The 20,422-nt window shown below is 44.4% G+C and overlaps 1 protein-coding gene across 1 annotated transcript in view; it reads right to left on the bottom strand.

The window, feature by feature from the left end:
* The window catches only part of necab2 (N-terminal EF-hand calcium binding protein 2), a gene marked incomplete at its 5' end in the record, with an annotated part of 149,523 nt that overhangs the window by 94,265 nt on the left and 34,836 nt on the right, over positions 1–20,422 (bottom strand). Inside the window, 3 exons of the mRNA XM_084555137.1 lie at positions 8,788–8,885; positions 9,105–9,130; positions 12,980–13,088. Coding sequence (XP_084411263.1) covers positions 8,788–8,885; positions 9,105–9,130; positions 12,980–13,088 — 233 coding nt within the window. The remainder of the gene's footprint in view (positions 1–8,787; positions 8,886–9,104; positions 9,131–12,979; positions 13,089–20,422) is intronic.

Here is a 20,422-nt window from a genome sequence, read left to right as displayed (position 1 = left end):
GTCGCTAAAAAAAAAAGGTCCCACACTCTAATATGCACACAATCGCTGTGGCATTGTTTCGATAATCTTCTACAATGTCACCAGATTTATTTCCATCCAGTGTTGCATTCATTTTTCACCAAGATCTTGTATTGATGATGGGAGAGTCTGACCACTGCACAAAGCCTTCTCCAGCACATCCCAAAGATTCTCAATGGGGTTAAGGTCTGGACTCTGTGGTGGCCAATCCATGTGTGAAAATGACGTCTCATGCTCCCTGAACCACTCTTTCACAATCTGAGCCCCATGAATCCTGGCATTGTCATCTTGGAATATGATCCATTGATGGAATAACCTGGTCATTCAGTATATTCAGATAGTCAGCTGACCTCATTCTTTGGACACATAATGTTGCTGAACCTAGACCTGAGCAACTGCAGCAACCCCAGATCATAGCACTGCCCCCACAGGCTTGTACAGTAGACACTAGGCATGATGGGTGCATCACTTCATCTGCCTCTCTTCTCACCCTGATGGTTCCCCACTATCCTTCCAGTTTTTAATAATGCGTTGGACAGTTCTTAACCCAGTTTTAGTAGTTTCTTCAATCTCCTTAGATGTTTTCTCTGCTTGATGCATGCCAATGATTTGACCCTTCTCAAACAGACTAACATCTCTTCCACGACCACAGGATGTGTCTTTAGACATGGTTGTTTAAGAAATGAGAAGCTACTCATTGCATCAGTTGGGGTTAAATAACTTGTTGCCAGCTGAAAGATAATCACCCATGCAGTAATTATCCAATATGTATCAGACCAGGAAGAGAAACAGGCTTTTTTTTTCTTAGCTGATCAACTTTCTGGCTATTAAAATCAAGCTTTTTATTTCTTCTAACCATTTATTATATTAATAAATAGTAGCAGTATTACTTATTCATGCATTCAGTTATACTTTTGACTTGCCCGATAACCTTTTCCTGCCTTTTCTGTCAGTTGTGAGGCTCCGGAGCATTTTCTCTTGGGCGTTTGAAACTCAAACGTGCCCTCACGAGGCTAAAAGTTCAAGACCGCACGCTCGGCGTCAGCAGCGCGGCACTCCACCCGCTCACTTCCAGCCTGCTGCACTGTATATGCACATGTTCATCTGAAACTCCCATTAAATCCCAGTGAATAAGTGATGAGTCCCGCACAAACCGACCCGCCGTGAATCATATCATATCCACTGACCGAGCCGGCTGAGATGTTTTACACCCTTCATTATTTCACTCATTCACCCGTTTTCACTTCCTGCGATCCTATCGACCACACCCCCCTATTGGCTCACCTTTTCTCCTCTTCCCATTCTCCTCTTCTCCTTTTCTTCCCCGTTGCCCTTTCTCCTTATTCTCTCCTCCATCAATCTCCCACCCCCCCCCCCCCTTTTTTTCCCTCTCTCCTCATTCTGTTCAGGCGTCATTGTGTACAGACCAGCCTCCCCTCTTCCCTCCCGTGATCCGCTTCACCTTAATCTTCATGAAGAAAGGAGAGGATGAAGAGGATGAGGCGGGGGAGGCGGCGATTGGCTCGGGGGGGGTGGAGGAAAACAATAGAGCGCAGATGAAAGAGGAGAAGACGAGAGAAGAGAGAGGCGAGATGGGGAGGAGGAGTTGGATGAGGAGCAGCTAAAAAGGCTCGTGGAGGGTCACTCACCGGTGCGAAACAATTTCCTGAACTGATTCTTCTTTTCTTTTTTTCTCTCTTTCAGGCTTAACAAGATTTAAGTCGGACTGAAACTGTGCGCGTCCGTGTGTGTGTGTGTGTGTGTGTGTGCGCCTCCAGAGTTGTCAATGAGTGTGGCTGCTCAGTGAAAGAAGGCAGGAAAAAAATAAAGTGCTAATGAGAGGGGCTCATTAAACACAACGTTTACACGGCACAGACAGGACAGGAGATTTAATGAATTCTGCCGACTTTCATTTTTTTTGTCGCCTGCTTCAGCTCTCAACGTCTAACACACACTCACACACACACACCTCATGGGAGGTGACGTTACTTATCTCCACCTGCTGGAGAGCTAATTAAAACTGTTTTCTGGAACTGGTTCTGACTCTGATAGTGCCAAAAAGGCTTTCACACGCGAAAAAAACAAGATAAATAGTTGAAGGAACATCGGGTTTGAGGCGTTACAACACATTCCCTCCATCCCTATGGATTATATGTTTGTTCTCTGTCTAAATGGTGCCATTTGGAGAGGTCATCTGGGAACATGTAGCGATGCAGCAGACGTGCAAGGGGGGGTGTTTGCAAAACTGTTCTTGGCCAACCAAACTTCCTGTCAGCCCTCTATGTCCTAACGTTTTTTTATTATTAAACTTTTCTCCCATGCTTATTATACTTGATGGCAGCCAACATCGCTACTGTTCACAAAATTGGAGGCTCGATCCCAGAAACGAGTGCCACAGCCACTGCAGCCCAGATGAAGCCCAGCCACAGAATCTGTCCCGAATCTGACGACAGGAGTCTGATCTGCTTGCGAAGACTAAACTCTGCCAAAACTTGGCCGCCCCGGTCCTCCTGTCCTGACAAGCTGGCTTGTTGGTGTCTAACCGACATCGACTCGAGCCCGTATCCATGACAACTGTCCCCAAAGTAGCCCGCGTAGCAACTGTCGCCATGGTAACTTGGAAGAACTCTTGAGGTGATGCCACGCTGACTCTGAGCTGCAGTGACATGTCACGGGCGAAGTTATCAGCTGAAATCTGGTTTGTTTTACTGGAGAAAGTTAAAAAATATATGAATGAGAAATGTAATAATATAGTGTTATATTCCTCCCACCGTCCAAAGACATGCTGGTTAGGTTCATTGGTGGTTCTAAATTGGCCGTAGGTGTGAGTGTGAATGGTTGTCTGTCTCTCTGTGTTAGACCCTGAGATAGACTGGAGACCTGTCCAGAGTGGACCCCGCCTCTCGCCCAATGACAGCTGGGATAGGCTCCATCCCCCCTGTGACCCTCCAGAGGACAAGCGGTTACATAAAACTGTTCAAAAACATCTCAGAAACCTTCAGAAACCTCAGTCAAAAGATGACCGGGCTCCAGAATAATTTGCTTTTAAAGGTCTCATGTGAAGGATTTAGTGGCATCTAGGGGTGAGATTGCAGATTGCAACCACATAAATGACACTTTCGTTACCTTCCACTTTGAAAGCGTGTGGTAAAACCTACAGCAGGATGCTAAAAAAAGGCTAAAGGCTCTCTCTCTGGAGGCAGCGCTGACGACAGGACCACACAGCAGGCTCCCTCTAAAATCCTACATACTGGTCCATTAACTCAAATATAAGATGATGCTGAGCTCAGCATCTATTTTTTCTCGATTTCTTACTCATAACTTTAGGTCCCAAATTATAGTGATGCATAACTTCAGCTCTTGGTCTTGTAGACTGTGTGAGTATTTCCAAATGTTCCTATTATTTTTGGTTTATAGATGAGCGCAAAGTGCAAAACCGGCAGGTTAAGGTGTAATATGTGTAATTGCACTGTCCTAACTCATGGTTTCATTAGCAGCAAGATGTCAATGCATAGCACCAGAAATCTGCAAAAATAAATGAAAATGATTGTGAAGCATGTCTTCACACATACTTTGTTGAAGCAACCCTAACCCTAACCCTAACCCTACATCTGAATGGTGCTGTCATGATTGTACTGTACCTCAAAAGTTGCAGCAATAAGTTAAAAAATAGGAGTTGATTACTGGACTATTGTGAATTTGCATAGCGGAAAAAGTACATATAAATAAATAAATAATAAAAAACAAGAACGATGCATAACATTCCTGTCAGTTGTCAGATGAGCGCATAACCAGGTTAAATGACTCACCTAAACAGAGTGCATCTAACATGAATATTTTATCAATTACACCTGTGCATATTCCTGCTGTGAACTGAATAAACACGTGTGCCGTTAGTTTAAAAGCAATCTGGTCTCCAAAACAGAGATACGCTTGCAGATACTGGGAGGATTTCTGGTGCTAATACGTTGACAGAACAGGCAACTGAAAGACCGGGTCACCCTCTTCGAAGCTGCCGTAGTAATCTCATCATCTACAGATAATTACGTTCTAGGAATAATTTATCTGCTTCATGTGTGCATTGGCAGCATTAATACTATTAATACGTGCGAGGTCAGAGGTGATTTGAGTTTATTAATGACCAGTAATTACTTTATGATCCGTTCATTTGCAGAGGCTGAAGAGCCGCTTAAGAAGGGCGGCAACGACTGCTTCCACTAATTGATACCTTGACAGTCAAAATAATGAATACTGCATGAATGGAAATATCACATTTGCATGAATTATTAGGGATGGGTGTCCCTCTGGGAGCAGGAACAGAGTGTCCGTGTCCCTCTGGCTTCAAACACCATCCAGCTGCAAAAGAAGCAGCTGGACGGTATCAAACTTTGTCCAGAGGGACTCACATTCAGATGATTTATGTCTTTAGCGTAAATATTAACGACCTGCGAGACAATACATGCGTTCGACTACTGTAACATGCTTTATTCCAGTGGCAGTCTCCAGTTTGTAATTTTAATCATCCTGTTTTATGCTGCATGGACTTGGCAAGGTTTTTTACCTCATAGCGGAGCCCAGTGCTGCTGGGGTATAAATTTCAGCTGAATGATATGTAGACCCATTTTATTCTCACTGCACCGCGCCCCAAGGCACCAAGCAAGAGCTTTAAAGAAAGAAAAAAAAAACCTTTTGTAGAGCACAGGGAGTAAATGCAGAGAATAAAGTCTGCCTTCCTATTTCACTCATTCCTTCCCTGTGTCTATATTCATTGAGCTGGATGGAGAGCTAATCAATTCTCGCCGGGCTCTAAAAAGGCCACGAGTCAGGCTCCGGGCTTCTGCTCAAACTAATATCACGCTCTGTCTTTTAGCTCCACCCACTCCGCCTCCTCACATCTGCCTCAATTTCCTCCAGTTTTTCCCATGGATGCTGTCTGGAAGCAGATTTTTTTTTTTCTTTAAATAAAATCAGAACATTGAAGGTTTTGACTTAACTCTTTAAATATACTGATTATTGTATCTTTAAAATCTACAACGTGGATCTCAAATTGGAAATGTAGTCATTACAGGCTCTTATCCCTGCTCGTGGACCAGCACTCAGACAGTCCACTCAGACCATTTCTGAGGAGCCGATAAGCTCCAGCTTCCCATATGAAACCCGATCTGGCTGCGCATGAAACATTCAAAGTGTTTCTCAAATGATAAGATGGGCGATTTTGACTAAGAGGCCAGAAGAAACGTGCAGAGAATCTGCACCATTTCACTTGTGCAGGAGGCTGGCAAAGCTTACATCTATATTTTATGTTTCCGCGAGGTTGCATGTCACATTTCCCTCCCCGGTTGCAGAAGAATACACAACACGGAGTTAGGTTAGATATGAAGCCAGCGTAGGGAAGTATATTTAGGTAAGCTTGCTTTGATTGAGCTCCCGGTAATGAATCCAAACCGAGTTTCAGTCGAACAAAAGGTGCTGTTCTTTTCCAAATTTAACGGACATTTTCCTCACTGTGGAAATGATTGGGGTTGTTTTTTGTCGGCTTACATGAGGCAATGTTTGCTGTGGCGCTAAAAATAAGTCAGTGCCTCAGTAAGACTAAATGAATGTGAGCAGGAGAGAAAAACTGACAAAGAAACTGTATTTAAACGACTGAACGGCCACTTCTGCTTGCTTGTTCACAATTTAAAGTGTTTTTTTTCTGATTTGTTGTCTTAATTTGAAAGTGCAGAGGGGGACGAGAAACTGTGGTGTGAATTCCTTTGACAGAAAAAGCAGCAGGTTCAGAAAAATATGACGGAGCATAGGAATCAGGGGAAACAGAGCTTGCTACTGAACTTCAAAAAAAAAAAGTAAATGTGTGCTATATGAAAGACAACTGACACCACAGTGGATTCAAAACAAATATACGCTGGCTTTCGGTCTCCACAAGTTTGCAACTCTCTCTGCAGCACAGTCTGCTGTAGCTCCGCCGTTTTAAAAGACATACAAAACGTCCATCAATATTTGACTCGTCCGCAGCGAGCTTCAGTCTGGTCATTTGACTCTTTCCTCCTCACTTCCAGCCAAAGACAATATAATGATATCAGACAGAAAACACAGTGTGTGTGTGTATGTGTGTGTTACAGGGGCATGAATGAGAGTGAGAAGAATAGAGTGCACCGGCCATACAGCACTAGAACAAGAGAGACACTCCACTGATTGATTAAACAATGACTGCTCATTAGAGAGAAACTAGCCCGAGGTTTGGTGTGAGGGAGGGAAAGTGCGGTTGAGTGTGTTTGAGTGCTGCTGAGTGGCCTGCAGCGAAAAGAAAGATAAAGACAGAGCTGGTGGATAGAGATATAGACACACACCGACACACATCGACACACACACACACACTGTGACACACACTAGCAGAACCAATGCACATGGATATGAAAGTGTGGCTGTGGACCAGCTGCTATATATAGCACACGGGAAAAACTAGGATAATACATTACTGTTCTGGAGCAGCGACACACACACACACACACACACACATGTTTGTATGGCTATCTTTGTGAGGACAGTCATTGACATAACCCATAAAGCCGAGTCTTAACCCTTGAACGGCCTCGTAAAGAAGTGAGGACCGGCCAGAATGTCCTCACTTTGCACAAATGGTATAGAACTCAAACTCAGAAAGATAGCTGTACAAGTCTTAACCCCTAAACAGCCTCGTAAAGAAGGGCCAAAATGTCCTCACTTTGCACAAATGTCCTCATTCCGATGGGAAAGAACTTAAACTGGGTCCTCAGAAAGATAGGTGTACAAGAACACACACATGCATAAGCTTGTATGGCTGTCTTTGTGAGGACATTCATTGACATAACCCATAAAGCCGAGTCTTAACCCTCGAACAGCCTCGTAAAGAAGTGAGGACAGGCCATAATGTCCTCACTTTGCACAAATGTCCTCACTCCAATGGTATAGAACCCAAACTCAGAAAGATAGCTGTACAAGAACACACACACACCTGTTTGTACGGCTGTTCCCAAACTTTTTCTGCTGGGACCCCCTTTGGTACATGAGGAAAATCCCCCCCGAAAACAAAAATCTGACTCTGTTGTAGTTTATTAATTAATACAAACTTTTTGAACAAAGTAAACTTTACTGTGTAATATGTTCAGTGTAACAGCTCTGTGTTTGCGTGGGAGCCCGTCAAAAACCTGTCCATCTCATCGCTCCCATCGACTTGGGCGCACCCACCGCATTGCAGCGTAATTTTTTTATTTAATCTCCAGCTCCGTCCTCCATCACGGTCTCGCCCGCTCCTGTTGATTATTTGCTCTATCCCATCCCTATCACATTACCAACAGTGAAAATGACTCCTGTACCACAGGGCATCCGCGAGAATACTGTGACTCGCGGGTGTCCCGAAAAATTGTCACCCTCTAATCGATCCGCTCCCTGCCCCCCCCCCCCCCCCCCGCAATGGCTCTGCGACCCCCCTAAGGGGCGCGCCCCCCACTTTGGGAACCACTGCCCTGACCCTAATCTAAATGTAACCATTACCCTAAAACTGAGTCTTAACCCTCAAACAGCCTCGTAAAGAAGGGCCAAAATGTCCTCACTTTGCACAAATGTCCTCATTCTGATGATAAAGAACTTAAACTGGGTCCTCAGAAAGATAGCTGTACAAGAACGCACACATGCATGGCTGTCTTTGTGAGGACATTCACTGACGTAATGCATTCCCTAGCCCCTAACCCTAACCATCTCAACCAACTGCCTAACCCTAACCCTTCACCTAACCTAACTGTACCCTTTACCCCTTCTCTCATAAAGAAGTGCCCTCACTTTGCACACATGTCCTCACTCCAATGGTATAAAACTGGTCCTCAGAAAGATAGCAGTATAAGATCAAACACACACACACACACAATCTGAACAAGTGGGCCGATGAGCCAGTGGCTCTGTACGAGAGAGAAATTTGACACACCATTATTTTGCCGAAACACACGAACACACAGTGCAAACCAACAAACACACACACACACACATCATTACACTTGATCCATGGCAGCAGATTCATTATACATCATGGCGTATGTGAACGGAGGGTCATCTACTGCATGTGGACACTTCCACTCGTGCAGGAAACACACACACATATCACCGCGAACAGGTTGTCAGCGACGGTTTAATAGAGCCAAGCAGAAATCTGTGTGTGCATCATCTCAACACACACACACATCACCTGCTATTGTACGACGGATACAATACAACAGCAAAAAGCTTCAGCTGCACTCAAGCTTGATGTTAAGTTAAGTATATATACACTCACAGATGATGGAGGATAAAGACAAATCTAAATCTGTATCAGTGAGCGATGACACAAATTTAACTGGATTTAATGGAGTCATCAGTTAAAGCCACATTTAGATTAATGCGGCTGTTTGCTTGGTGATGTCTTTGCACTCTCCTGTTCTGCTGTCGTTTCCGGTGAATTCTGTTGAATTGTCTGTGACATCAAAGTGGCTATAAGGTGTTTGTGCAGCCAAAAGGATTTTAGTTCTATTAAGATTCAGCTTTCCTTTAGCACAAAGTGCCAGAAGAAAGAAAGCCTTTAGAAAAGAGTTTTACATCACTATCTATCTACAAAAGAAGCGAGTTCGCGAGGAAGTTTTTCCGCACTTTAGAAAAAAGTGTTACTGTACTTATTAGAAATTTTTACTAGTAACAGAGCATTTTAAAACTGCAGTATCTTTATTTTTACTTCAGCGCCTTCACACACACACTTACTCCTACCTTCTTGGTGAAGTCCATGGCTTTGAGGATGGACAGGTTGAGCGTTTCCAACGAGGCCAGAACTCCCTCGTAGTCGCCCATGTGCTTGGCAAAGTAGTCTGTTACACACACACACGCGCGCGAACGAACAGTAAGATTTACACACAATTTACAGCCGTGAAATAATTTGCAGTGGTTAGCCCGAAAGAAGCCGAATTAATATCGTATGCTTTAAAGAAAAATAATTGCATTTCAGCTGAGAGGTTTTTAATAATAGATAAGGGAGACAATGAGGCATGGAAGTGTGTGTGCGTGTGTGTGGATAGCCGTCTACTTACCGCAGAGTTCCTTAGTGTCAACATTACTATCACAGCATAGCAGAAGGAGCAGCAGAAGGAGAGAAGGGAAGGGTAGGAAGACAGGAAGGAAGGGAGGAAGGAAAAGGATGGAGAAGAGCAGGGTCAGAAACAGAGGAAAGGTTTTTTTTTGTTTCATGCATTCACACACAAAGACATGCGCATACAAAAAGGAGCCGGGGTTTGGCAGGCAGGGACCGATCTAACAAGACTCTCTGACAGGAGTCTGAATCAATCCGCCGCCATCGTTCATGCTCAGCTCAGTGTGCGGGGACTCATTTGGCAGCGAATCCTTTGCTTGTGTGAGGGAGACTTTCTCTGGTTGACTGACCGGGAGAGAAAGATGGGAACAAGGTAGGAGAGGCAGGGTGAGAGAGAGAAAGAGAGAGAGAGAGGAGGCACTGAATGAAGCCAAAAGTGGGATGAGATGTAAATGACGATGTGAGAACAGTGGGTCAGAGGAGGAGACAGAAACTCTCCATCTGTCCATGTCTTCATGAGGATAATAAAACCATTAATGTAACAGAAACCCACCATAAAAATGCCATTTGACTGCTGAGCCTAGTTAGACAGCCCCGATTTTCATAACGGCCTGTTTTAATTTATGAAAGATTTAGCGGGCAGGGCTTCTGAATCCATCACCGTGACAGACGGTCTTTAAAAACGTCTAGTTTCACCCGACGTTAAATGCATTTACATGTTTACTAACTGCGTATGAATTTGTGCGTAATGAGTGTAATAAAGTTGTCCCGCGGTCAAGTCAGCCAAAATAAAAGTGGCAGAGCGTTTACTATCCAACTGGTAGCTCCAGATGCCGTCTCACGGAGGAAGTAAAACAGTAATTATGCCGTTCTCTGCAAGCGACCCAGCTGCCTTCTGAGGTGGTGTTACATTTCATCAATCCTTGGGTTTCTGACTTAATACCATTGAGAATAAATACATGTGTTTAGTTTTGTAACACTCAGGGAAGAGGTGAGAAGTTCTGACGCAGTATCTCTTTCATCTCCCCTTAAAGGCTACAAGTCTGCAGCCTGTGCTACAAATTGGGGTTTGAGAGGCATGAAGGTTCACCAAGCAAGGAAGAAGAAATGACGGATGCACTCACATTACGTCTTGGGACATGTCCACCAATCGGGCATAACATTATGACCACTTTCCTAATATTGTGCAGGTCTCCCTTGTTGCCTCCAAAAACAGTTGTGACTCAACAGAGAATGGACATGGACCTTCTGAGGGTGTCCTGTGGTGTCTGGCAACAGGATGTTGTTAGTGAGGGTCTTTGAGGGGAGGGGCCTCTGTGGATCATCCCACAGATACTTGATCAGTTTGGGATCTAGTGAATTTGGAGGCCAGGTCAACACCTTGTGCTGTTCTTCATGTTTTTTTTTTAGTTGTTCCTAAAGTGTTTTTGTGTGTGTGTCTGTGTCAGGCTGCATCCTGCTGGGGATGGCTGCTGCCATCAAGGAGTGTCATTGCTATGGGGTGGGGGTGCCTGGTCTGGTCTAGGTGGGTGATACATGTCTAAGTAAATGTCCAAAAGTTTCCCGGCAAAACATTGTATTGTCACAAGATGGTCAATGTTATTTACTTCTCCTGTCAGTGGTTTTAATGTTGTGGCTGATTGGTGTAGTTTTTGGAAATTGACCCACACTAACCAACACAAGAGATATTTCTTTTATGGTCTTATGCAGATGTTTATTCTCGTTCAGAAGAAATTCTAGGCACAAAAAAATTGTTTTACTTGCATTTCTTATTTTGTGTGTCTGTGAGCTGTTCTTATAATAGTGCTTTGAACCGTGCACATTTCCTCAGGTGCAGCAGTATCGACTAAACTATTAGACTCACTTGCAGGTGAGGTTGAACCTGCACCGGAGTGAAAAGTCTATTCATTAGGGGTAAACTACAGCAACAGTGACACTGGTACTAGTAGTGCACTAACTACCTAAAATAGGTCTCATGTAATCACAAGGAGTTTGCAATCAGATTGAGACGGGTGGTGTAAACCTTTGATGATCTGTGTAAGAGGAAAATATCAGCGCCTAATTGGAGTTTCTCTCTGGTTGGAATAAATCCATTCTCTCTGTGCATGTTTGCCCCACATGAGGTGAACATCGGGTGACGTGAAGAGTTTCCAGGAACGGACAGAAACATGGAGGCAGCGAAACAATCAGCTGCTCAGACGAGTGTTTTGAAAAGATGAACAAAGCCAGAATCAATGTGGAGAGCAACCTTGGAAATGTGGCTCCATCTTGGTCATCGTCTCCTATTGAACGAAGTCAATAAAGACAAAATCTCGATGTTCCACAGTGGACAGAGACATTTTTCACTTGGGGAAAAAAGTTCTTTTTCGAATACATGTTTTGTGACATGTAAACATATAACAGTTCAGTTGGAATCTAATTAAAACGAGTTCAGTCAGGTTGAAGAAACGCCGTCCATGTAAATCTGTAATCAATTTAAACATCAGAGCGAGGGAGATTTATTTATTCCCGCCTCCTCTACGACACAAATTCTAAGGAAAATCCAGTCAGGCCGAGACAAGTGGAAGGAGAAAGTAGAGGAGTGATTGACAGATGGAGGGGCGATGAAGAGAGAGCGGCGACGGACAGGATGATGGAGCTCAGAAAGCAGCCCCGCTTGCGGAAGAAAGCTGAAGGCGGACGGGGCGAAACCAAAGGAGTGACATGCACAGACGAATGGCTGGAGGCAGGACGGCGCTCGGTCTCTGCCCGATCCTGCCCTGCTCCCCATCCATCAACTTCCTGCTTCAAACAGGAAACGCTGACGCCATCATTTCTGCTTTTCCTCCCACCAATCAATAATCTTCTCCACTTGTCACATGATAATGCTGAGACCTGGCATGCGGCTGCCAAGTCCACTTAACTCTAATGAGCAGAAACTTTTCTGACTGCGGTGAATGTGATTTATAAAGCGAGACCACCTCCGAAGGAAGAGGGGGAAGGAGACGTCCGGCGTCAAAGAAATGGAGGATGTTGCACGGTCCACTTGTGGCGCTGATTTAAAAAAGAAAAAAATGAATCCTGACTAATGGCCGAGTGCCGTGGAGGATTTATATATTCTACCTAATTCAATTCTACAACAACTGTAAAGGTCAGCTTTTGTTCTGCTTGGTTTCCTTTTATTCGAGGCCCTGCAGGATTCAGAGGTAAATTAACGGAGCCATGCCTTTGATTACTCAGATCCCACTGTGTCAGCACACTCCTCCTGATTGCAGGGTGGGCGAGCTGATTGGCTGATGATTATAAAGGGTCAATAAATGGATCTAATGAGAATGAATCAAAACAAAACGTCCCGGGTGGAGGGAGTGGAGCAAAAACAGAGGAGGAGAGGTGAGGAGGAAGAAAAATAGGGGTTATGACTTTCATCTGTTCATCTTCTTTCATCGTTTTCTTTCTCTCTTTTACTTTTTATCTCCTGTCTCATGTCATTTTTCATTTTTTTTTGGCATTTTTCTATTGAAAGTGTCACTTAATGCAAAGGGCTCGGGTGCAAAAGGTTCTCCATTAAAAAAAAAAAGCCTTCAGAACTGGCTGTGACATTTTCTCGATGGAGGATAAATTGCATACATTTCACTTAAGCATGCACACACACACACTGGAAAAGAGCAGCATCGAGGCAGCGCAGCGGGAAAACAGCTGCGTGCATCTCCCCGGGTTTTCATAATTGATGGTGAAATGTGATCAAAAACAAACGTCACGGCAGAGCGAGCACATGCGTAAAGCAACCGCGCCGCATATGCAGATTCGTTTCATGCAGCCGCGCGGAGGTATTGCATGCTGCAGGCGAACAAACACACGGACGTGCAGCAGCAGCAGCAGCGGTGCAGCAGTGCTGACCTGGTGTTATCGGAGTCGATGGTGTGAAACAGCTTCTCCAGCTCGTCCTCGTTCAGCGTGCCGTCGGAGAAGAAGGCCTGGAACTCATCCAGAGACAGCTTCCCATCGTCTGCGGCAGAAACACACATCGGGAAAGAAATGTTTAGGAGAAGAAAAACTCCGTCATAGATCTGGACGTATGTTCATGACAAAAAAATCAATCATGAAATAGTGTTATGATGAGGAGCTGTCAGGTTAAACAAACTGAAAACTGTCTGCTGAAGTTAACACAGATGAAAGGGGATACAATGACATTACAGGTCACCACTGAAGAATGTCCAACCTTGCAATATAATACTTATAATATAATATACTAATATATAATATAATAACACTTTATAATATATACTGATCAGGCATAACATCATGACCACCTTCCTAATATTGTGTAGGTCTCCCTTGTGCCTCCAAAACAGTTGGGACTCATCCCACAGATACTTGATCAGTTTGGGATCTAGTGAATTTGGAGGCCAGGTCAACACCTTGTGCTGTTCTTCATGTTTTTTTTTGTTTTTTATTTTAGTTGTTCCTAAACCGTTTTTGTGGGATGGCTGCTGCCATCAAGGAGTGTCATTGCTATGGGGTGGGGGTGCCTGGCCTGGTCTAGGTGGGTGCTACATGTCTAAGTAACATCCACACCAATGAACGGCGGGTCCAAAAGTTTCCCAGAAGAAACTGAATTGTCACAAGATGGTCAATGTTCCTCTCCTGCCACCTCACTTCATACTCCTCTCAGTGGTCATAATGTTGTGGCTGATCGGTGTATATTCACACTGCTCAGCATATTTCATGACCAACATGTGTTCTTTAAGATGTTCCTAGATTTAATGAAGACCAGGTTTAAGTTCTAGTGAAGACACATTTGCAGGTGTCAAAGCCTTCTGGAGCTCTAAAGATGGTCGGTCGGGTAGACTATTTACAAGATTGTTAGGAAATTTGGTACAATCAGTAATAATCTCCATCACAGCATCCATCCATTTTCTGCAGCTAATCCAAATTTGGGTTGTGGCGGCATCGGGCTAAGCAAGGTATTCCAGGTACCCCTCTCCCTAGCAATGCAATCCAGTCACTTAGGAGGTACCACAAAGCGTTCCCCGGCCATGTTCTAGGCCTTCAATGGGGTCTCCTCCCAGCTGGCCATGCCGTAGGTACCTCTAAGGCTAGGCACCAAGGATACAACATCAAATATTAACTTTCGATACAAAGGAGCATGTGCTTTACTCTATATCTCCTAGCCTGAGCCTGAGCCTGAGCCTAGTCACCCTATGTAGGAAACTTATTTGAGCCGCTTCTATCCACAATGCCATCTGTTTTTCATGACTACCCAAAGTCCTACGACCATAAGTGAGGGTTGGGACGTACAGTAGATCGACTTGTACGTCAAAAACCTTGCCTAAAGACTCAACTACCCCTTCACCACAAGAGTAAAAAGTCACTATCAGGAGGCTGTTAGGTGAATCTGCACACCTGATGACATTCACAGCAGCCTCGGCCTTAATTCGTGCTAATCGGAAAATGTTAACATGCTAACACAATAAACGGAGCCGATTTACATGATGCTTAGCAGGTGTAATATAACCAGCTGAACATCAGCTTGTTAACCTTGTCGCTGTAATCATGTTAACATGATGAGGTTAGCATTTAGCTCAAAGCTCACGTAAAGGTCTTGTAAAGGTCGCCATAAAAGACATTTAACATTTCAATGTTTCCTGTCTCATTCGGACAGAAGAAAGAGTCTAAGTGTATTATCTTTAAACACGGGGCCACCAGCCAGACATTTTTGCCTCAAGCTTCTCTTTATAACAAAATCCAGCTCCTGCATTCTTTCTCTTTTTTCCCAGCTTTAAAAGTTCAGTCTTCATTCAGACCTGTATTTGTACCAAATACAGTCAACTTTCTGCTATTTCAAGTCACAGTTTGTCAGCTGCAACAGTTTTGTTCAGGTTTAATACCCATTTGGTTTGCTGTACCACTCTCGCACTCAACATGCTCAACGTGATCACTGCCCTCACTGCTTTCTCCAGCTGCTGTGAAATCAAGCCAGCATGCCCTTCGAGTCCGCTGCAAACCTTTCACCGAACACCTGCCGCCTTTCTCTGCAGCCCTTTGCTAAGCACACGAGACTGATTACGTTTTAAAACCGTAAGGCCTTTCGGGAGCTCACATCTACGCCCGTGTTACGTAACATCCAGTAAAACTGTTTTCACGTATTAAATGTGATACTTCAGTGCGATTCTTGTCACTTTGACAAGACTATCTGACTGACGACGCTAACAGAGGAAGACTTCACAGCAAAAAACAACTTTTCATGAGACACCTTATTATTGTGTATGCTTTTTTTAATGCTTAGCCCTAGAGAAAGCCTATACCACTCACTTTCACTGACTAAAGTCATTGTCCACTATTCTTATCTGCAAAGAGTATTAGATTTAGCATACTCACTGTAAGCATAAGCTGAAGGAGATAGCACGGTTAGAAAGCTGACGACAGCGTTGAAAACCACAGCGAAAAGCAACAAACCGCTCCTCTGTTCGGTTTCAAGTTTCAAGTTTCAAGCCAGTTTCAGATCTGTTTTACACGTCAGTCCAATTAAAAATCATGATCAGAGATTCCTACTGTTAAATAAAATAATAAACGATATATAGCAATCAATCAGTATCTGTCTTTTGTGCAAAGTGGTTCTGCCCCTGCCGTAGAGGATCAAATCTATTGGAAATATAACAGATGAAGAAGAAGCAGTTTTTTTCCCAGCTTTATTAACAACCGGATTCATTCTATAGGAGACAATGACCAGGATAGGTTGCTGCCCACAAAGATTCTGGCCACTTATTCCTTCTAGAAACTCATCAGCTGACGTTTAATCCATGTGGAGCAAACATGCTCAGAAAGAATGGATATATTCCAACCAGAGAGAAACCAGCAGATCAACATGGTTATTAGGAGATCAGATTCTACTATTGATTTTCAAAGGATTAAGGCTCATTTAAGGCACTGCACCAATGAATGTCGCAACCTACGTACGTAGCCCAAGCCGGTGAAAGCCATTTACGCTCGTCAGTCTGGCTCGCTCTGTAACATTCATTCATCTTCTGTAACCGCTTATTCCTGTGAAGGGTTGCCGTCCCAGCTGTCATTGGGCGAGAGGCGGGGTCCACCCTGGACAGGTCTCCAGTCTATCACAGGGCTATCACAGAGAGACAGACAACCATTCACACTCACATTCACCCCTACGGCCAATTTAGAATCACCAGTGAACCTAACCAGCATGTCTTTGGACGGTGGGAGGAAGCTGGAGTAAATGGAGAGAACCCACGCAGACACAGGGAGAACATGCAAACTCCACACAGAAAGGAACCAGTCGGCCAATGGATTCGAACCCGGGACCTTCTCGGTGTGAGGCATCAGCGCTAACTGTAACAACTCCACCCAAACGCTAGTCGGCGCTGTGTCTTTTTTGCCAGTTTTGTTTCTACTTCCTGTTTCAATTTCAACAATGGCGACTGAAACTTTCACCAAAATTTCACCGAGTCCTTCAGATGTTTGTATCTCTGAACCTCCTCAGTTAACCTTTCCTCAGTTCGTTCCATCTTTATTGATCCAAAACAATCAATTCAAAAATTGTGAAGATTGAGAAGCAGGTGGAAATACTAAAGCTTACGGTCTGCGTAGTTTGTCTATGTACACTGATGTCACCGTGGACTGAGTAGACTTCTACGTCACTGCAACAAAGTAAGACGTTAAACAACTACAGGTCACTTTCCTTCTGTTGTTTTCTTCCCTTTTTTGGGTGGCCTGGTCTCTTGGGGACATAATGACTCCTTTTACGTTGTGCCTCTGTTCAAGAATCACACACAGTGCCTGCAGTACAACGTCTACCGCACACCCAATGCTAATATTCTGCTCCATTAACTGTCTAACTAACTGCCTTACATAATCTCAGAGAGCTATTGGATCATGCAAAACGGCCTTAGGGTGATCGACTTTGAATTAATCATCTAGCATCTAAACCCAAGCAGCATTGGAACATATTTTTAACCAACCAGAACTTGTTTTGTGTGTAAATACGCTCCAGTTTCCCAGTGCTCTGCTGCATGGTGCCTCTGCAGCAGGGAGTGGTTGCACATGGCATCGCCTCCATTCTGCATCTGCTCGCTAGCAGTGTACGCCTGACTGTCTGTCTGTCTGTCTGTCTGTCCCACTGCATGATGCAGAGCTCGGTATCAAATATTAATTCCCTTGCCCTCAAAGTGTGTTTGTCCTTGAGTGCGCCAGAAGGGATGCAGCAGGTTGAGCTATGGGACCACTGCAGAGCGCTGGGAAAGCGCAGGGATGAGAGGACCGCAGCCTTACAAAGGGTTGAATTCAAATGTGCTGCTCTCTGCTGCTGCTGCTGCTGCTGCTCTTAAGTCTGCCTTAGACCTACTGCTGTTTCTCACTTGCTAGATTAGGGAAGCGTATGTTTATGAATTTCTTAGTCTAACATCGGGGCTGTGGTATCTATTATTCATTCCCTCTTTCTTTCATTTGCTGCTCCACCCCCCTATGTTTCGTTTGTTTCCTTCTTTTTTTGGCTTTCGGTGAAGTCACAGAGCTGCACTTTCTGGATCCGGCTCCAGGTCTGACCACCGCTCGGAAGAAACAAACTCACGAAACGGTGAAACAACTTCCAAAAAAAAAAAAAAAAAACTCCACAACCGGAGCCAGCCACGCTCCTCTCCTGCCGCCTCACTTCACACTGCTTTCCCCATTAGCCTCTCCATAGCTTTTATCCCTCCTTTTTCTAGCTCCTTGTTAGAGAACTATAAAGTGCAAGCCGCCTCTCAGATGTTGCGCCACGTTGATTCTGCTGCAAACAATGATGCCACACGGCGCTTTCTTTTTGGCGACGCTTGGCATAACCTTTCCAGCGACAGAAGGCGTTGTTTGTTTGAGGTGGGCCTCTGAAAGGACGTTTCTCATGCTCACAGCGCCGGTCCCAACTCTCCCCCAACTCGTCCGCCAAGTCTTGACTGTGTGTGTTCGGACTCTTGACTATTTCTAACCTGCCCTTCTCTGGCGCAGCAGTGGAGGAGCACTGAAAGAGCTGGTGTTTAATTCAGCAGTGACCCAATTTGCTGCGTGCAGCCAGCAAGCCAGTTAGACCCACTTAGGGATTCTCCAGTAACACACCACTAAAGCAAAGCAGATTGTGAGCTAACCCCATTTCCAAAAGCATGAAATACTCCAAAAAATGACATGTCTGACACAAAAGTGCTTCCCAGAATCATGACTTATACTGTACCGCTGTCAAATCCTCAAACATGTCTCTTTTTTTTTGTTCCGTTTTTTGTTCTGCTGTTCTTATTCTGATTCTCTTTTCGTCTAACAGGACAGTCCGGTGTTACGGTCAGCCTTCGAGCATCCGGCCGTGAAGCTGCTGCTTCCTATTATCTGAGTCCCACCGCTGCAGCCACCAGTTCACCCTGAAAAACCCCTCAATAAATAATGCACAACAGCCCCGACATCCACTCTCAGTCGGCAACCGCGCAAGTCAGCAACCCAGTGAGGTGACGCAACAGCGACTGAGACGCAGCAGATCGGAGCTTATTTTTGCTTAAATTACCTTTATTTTACTCGTCCAAAACGGTCAACGGGGGGAAAACGATTTGACGCGAAGGAAATGAGCCGTGCCGAGAAATGCATTTTAAAAGCAGCAGGGGAGGAGATGAGGTGCGGTAGCCGAAGTTGGAGGAACTAGTGAGTGTGAAACAAATTGTGTTTTGGGGTTTTTTTTTTTGCAACCCGTGTCAAGGGGCAAACTCACCTCCACGCGCTGTGAATAAAACTCCAATAACACCTGTACATGGGATTTTATTAAAGAGAGGAGGTGAGCCGAGAAATAGAAACGTCTGTCATCATTCAAGAGTCAGTGTGAACTGCATGAGAATTTATAGTAAGTAAATAAACGCCTTGTGATCCCACTTAGTTTACTCCATGCAGCTTGGTTAAAATTAGAGAGGTGCATTTACTCAAGCACTATACTTATGCACAGGTAAGTTACAGATTAAGGTTATTGTGGTGCACCAGTAATCCAAATGAGCTTCACCTCCTCCTCTACAGCTGCCTGTACAATGCTGCATTTTGCACAACGAGCACCCTTTCAAACTTTGTGAGCGCTCATTACCACGCTAACTTTTAACTAAATGCACAACTTCACAGGTTAATTTCACACGGTGCTCTGCAAATTTTCTCAACAACGCAGAGGCAATAGTTTAAGCAGACAAACACACATGCAGGAAAATCAAATAGAAGCAGAGATAAAAAGGCAGCCAGCGGGGTTTCTAGCTAAGCTCTCGCTCTGTGCAGCACTGATTTTGGCGCACTGCACACAGTGTACTGTAAGGTGTGTGCGTTTGAAAGGGAGACTTCCATTATTTGATGGTCCAGCACGTTAGCAATACACGGCTTTGTTTATTTGGAAAAAAAAAAAGGCTCCAAACGCAGCTTTGGCTCTCACAAAGGGAAATGATGAATACTGTCAAAGCTGCGCGGGATGGCTTTGTGCGTGGGTGGCCCTAAACTTTTTACCGAGAGGAGAGAGGAGAGTCGAACACAAAGGAGGACATGGAAATGAGGAAAAGAAAAAGATCAAACGCAGAAAAGCTGCAAATCAAACACGGCTGCAAGACAAAGAAGTTTCCAGGGGGTTAATGTAACAGTGAAAACCCTAATTAGTAAATGATGTTGTGCAAACTATTGGAATGACACTAGAATAAAAAAGAAGAAACCAGAAGCTAATTTCCAGACGTCACCTTAAAAAGATACTATAGGGATTAAGATTTGGGTCATTTTAGAATCAGGGCATGAAGATTTGTCAAAAGTGTATTTATCTTGGCTGTTGTCACAAGACCTGAAATAACACAAAGTGTGCCCAACAGAAGCCTCTAGTTACTGATTACAGCTAAGTGTAGCACTTGTTTAAAATGAGCAGCAGGATGACTGCACCTCTATTTCAGGAAATACGGTAATAGAAATAGAAAAGAAAGTTGTGAAAATGCCGTTAATGCCCCTGAACGTCAAGGCCCTCTGCTGTAATTTTCTGGTGGCACGTGACATTGTGGCTGCAAGTGATTAACCGTTTAAACTCTGCATTTATTTGGGCTCCCAGCAACACACCTGCCAAGTGTGAAGAAGATCTGACTGCTGGTTTCCTAACCTTCAATTTCCCTGTGCCTGTCTTTGTGAGGGACTCTGGCGCCCGGTGCACTTGGAAGGGACGGTGCAAACAAGTGAGAGGTGCAAAAGAAGCAGGGCAAAAGTGAGTCGTCGTCGCTTGGATGGTAAAATGTGTCGCCTCTGCTCTGAGAATAGACAACATCTGCTGCCGGTTTATCGACTTTATTAACCAGAGCAAACCTAATTCTC

This window comes from Chelon labrosus (assembly GCF_963514085.1).
Source record: "Chelon labrosus genome assembly, chromosome: 11".
In the NCBI taxonomy this organism is placed as follows: Eukaryota; Metazoa; Chordata; class Actinopteri; order Mugiliformes; family Mugilidae; genus Chelon; species Chelon labrosus.
This window is presented reverse-complemented; position numbering and strand designations above follow the sequence as displayed.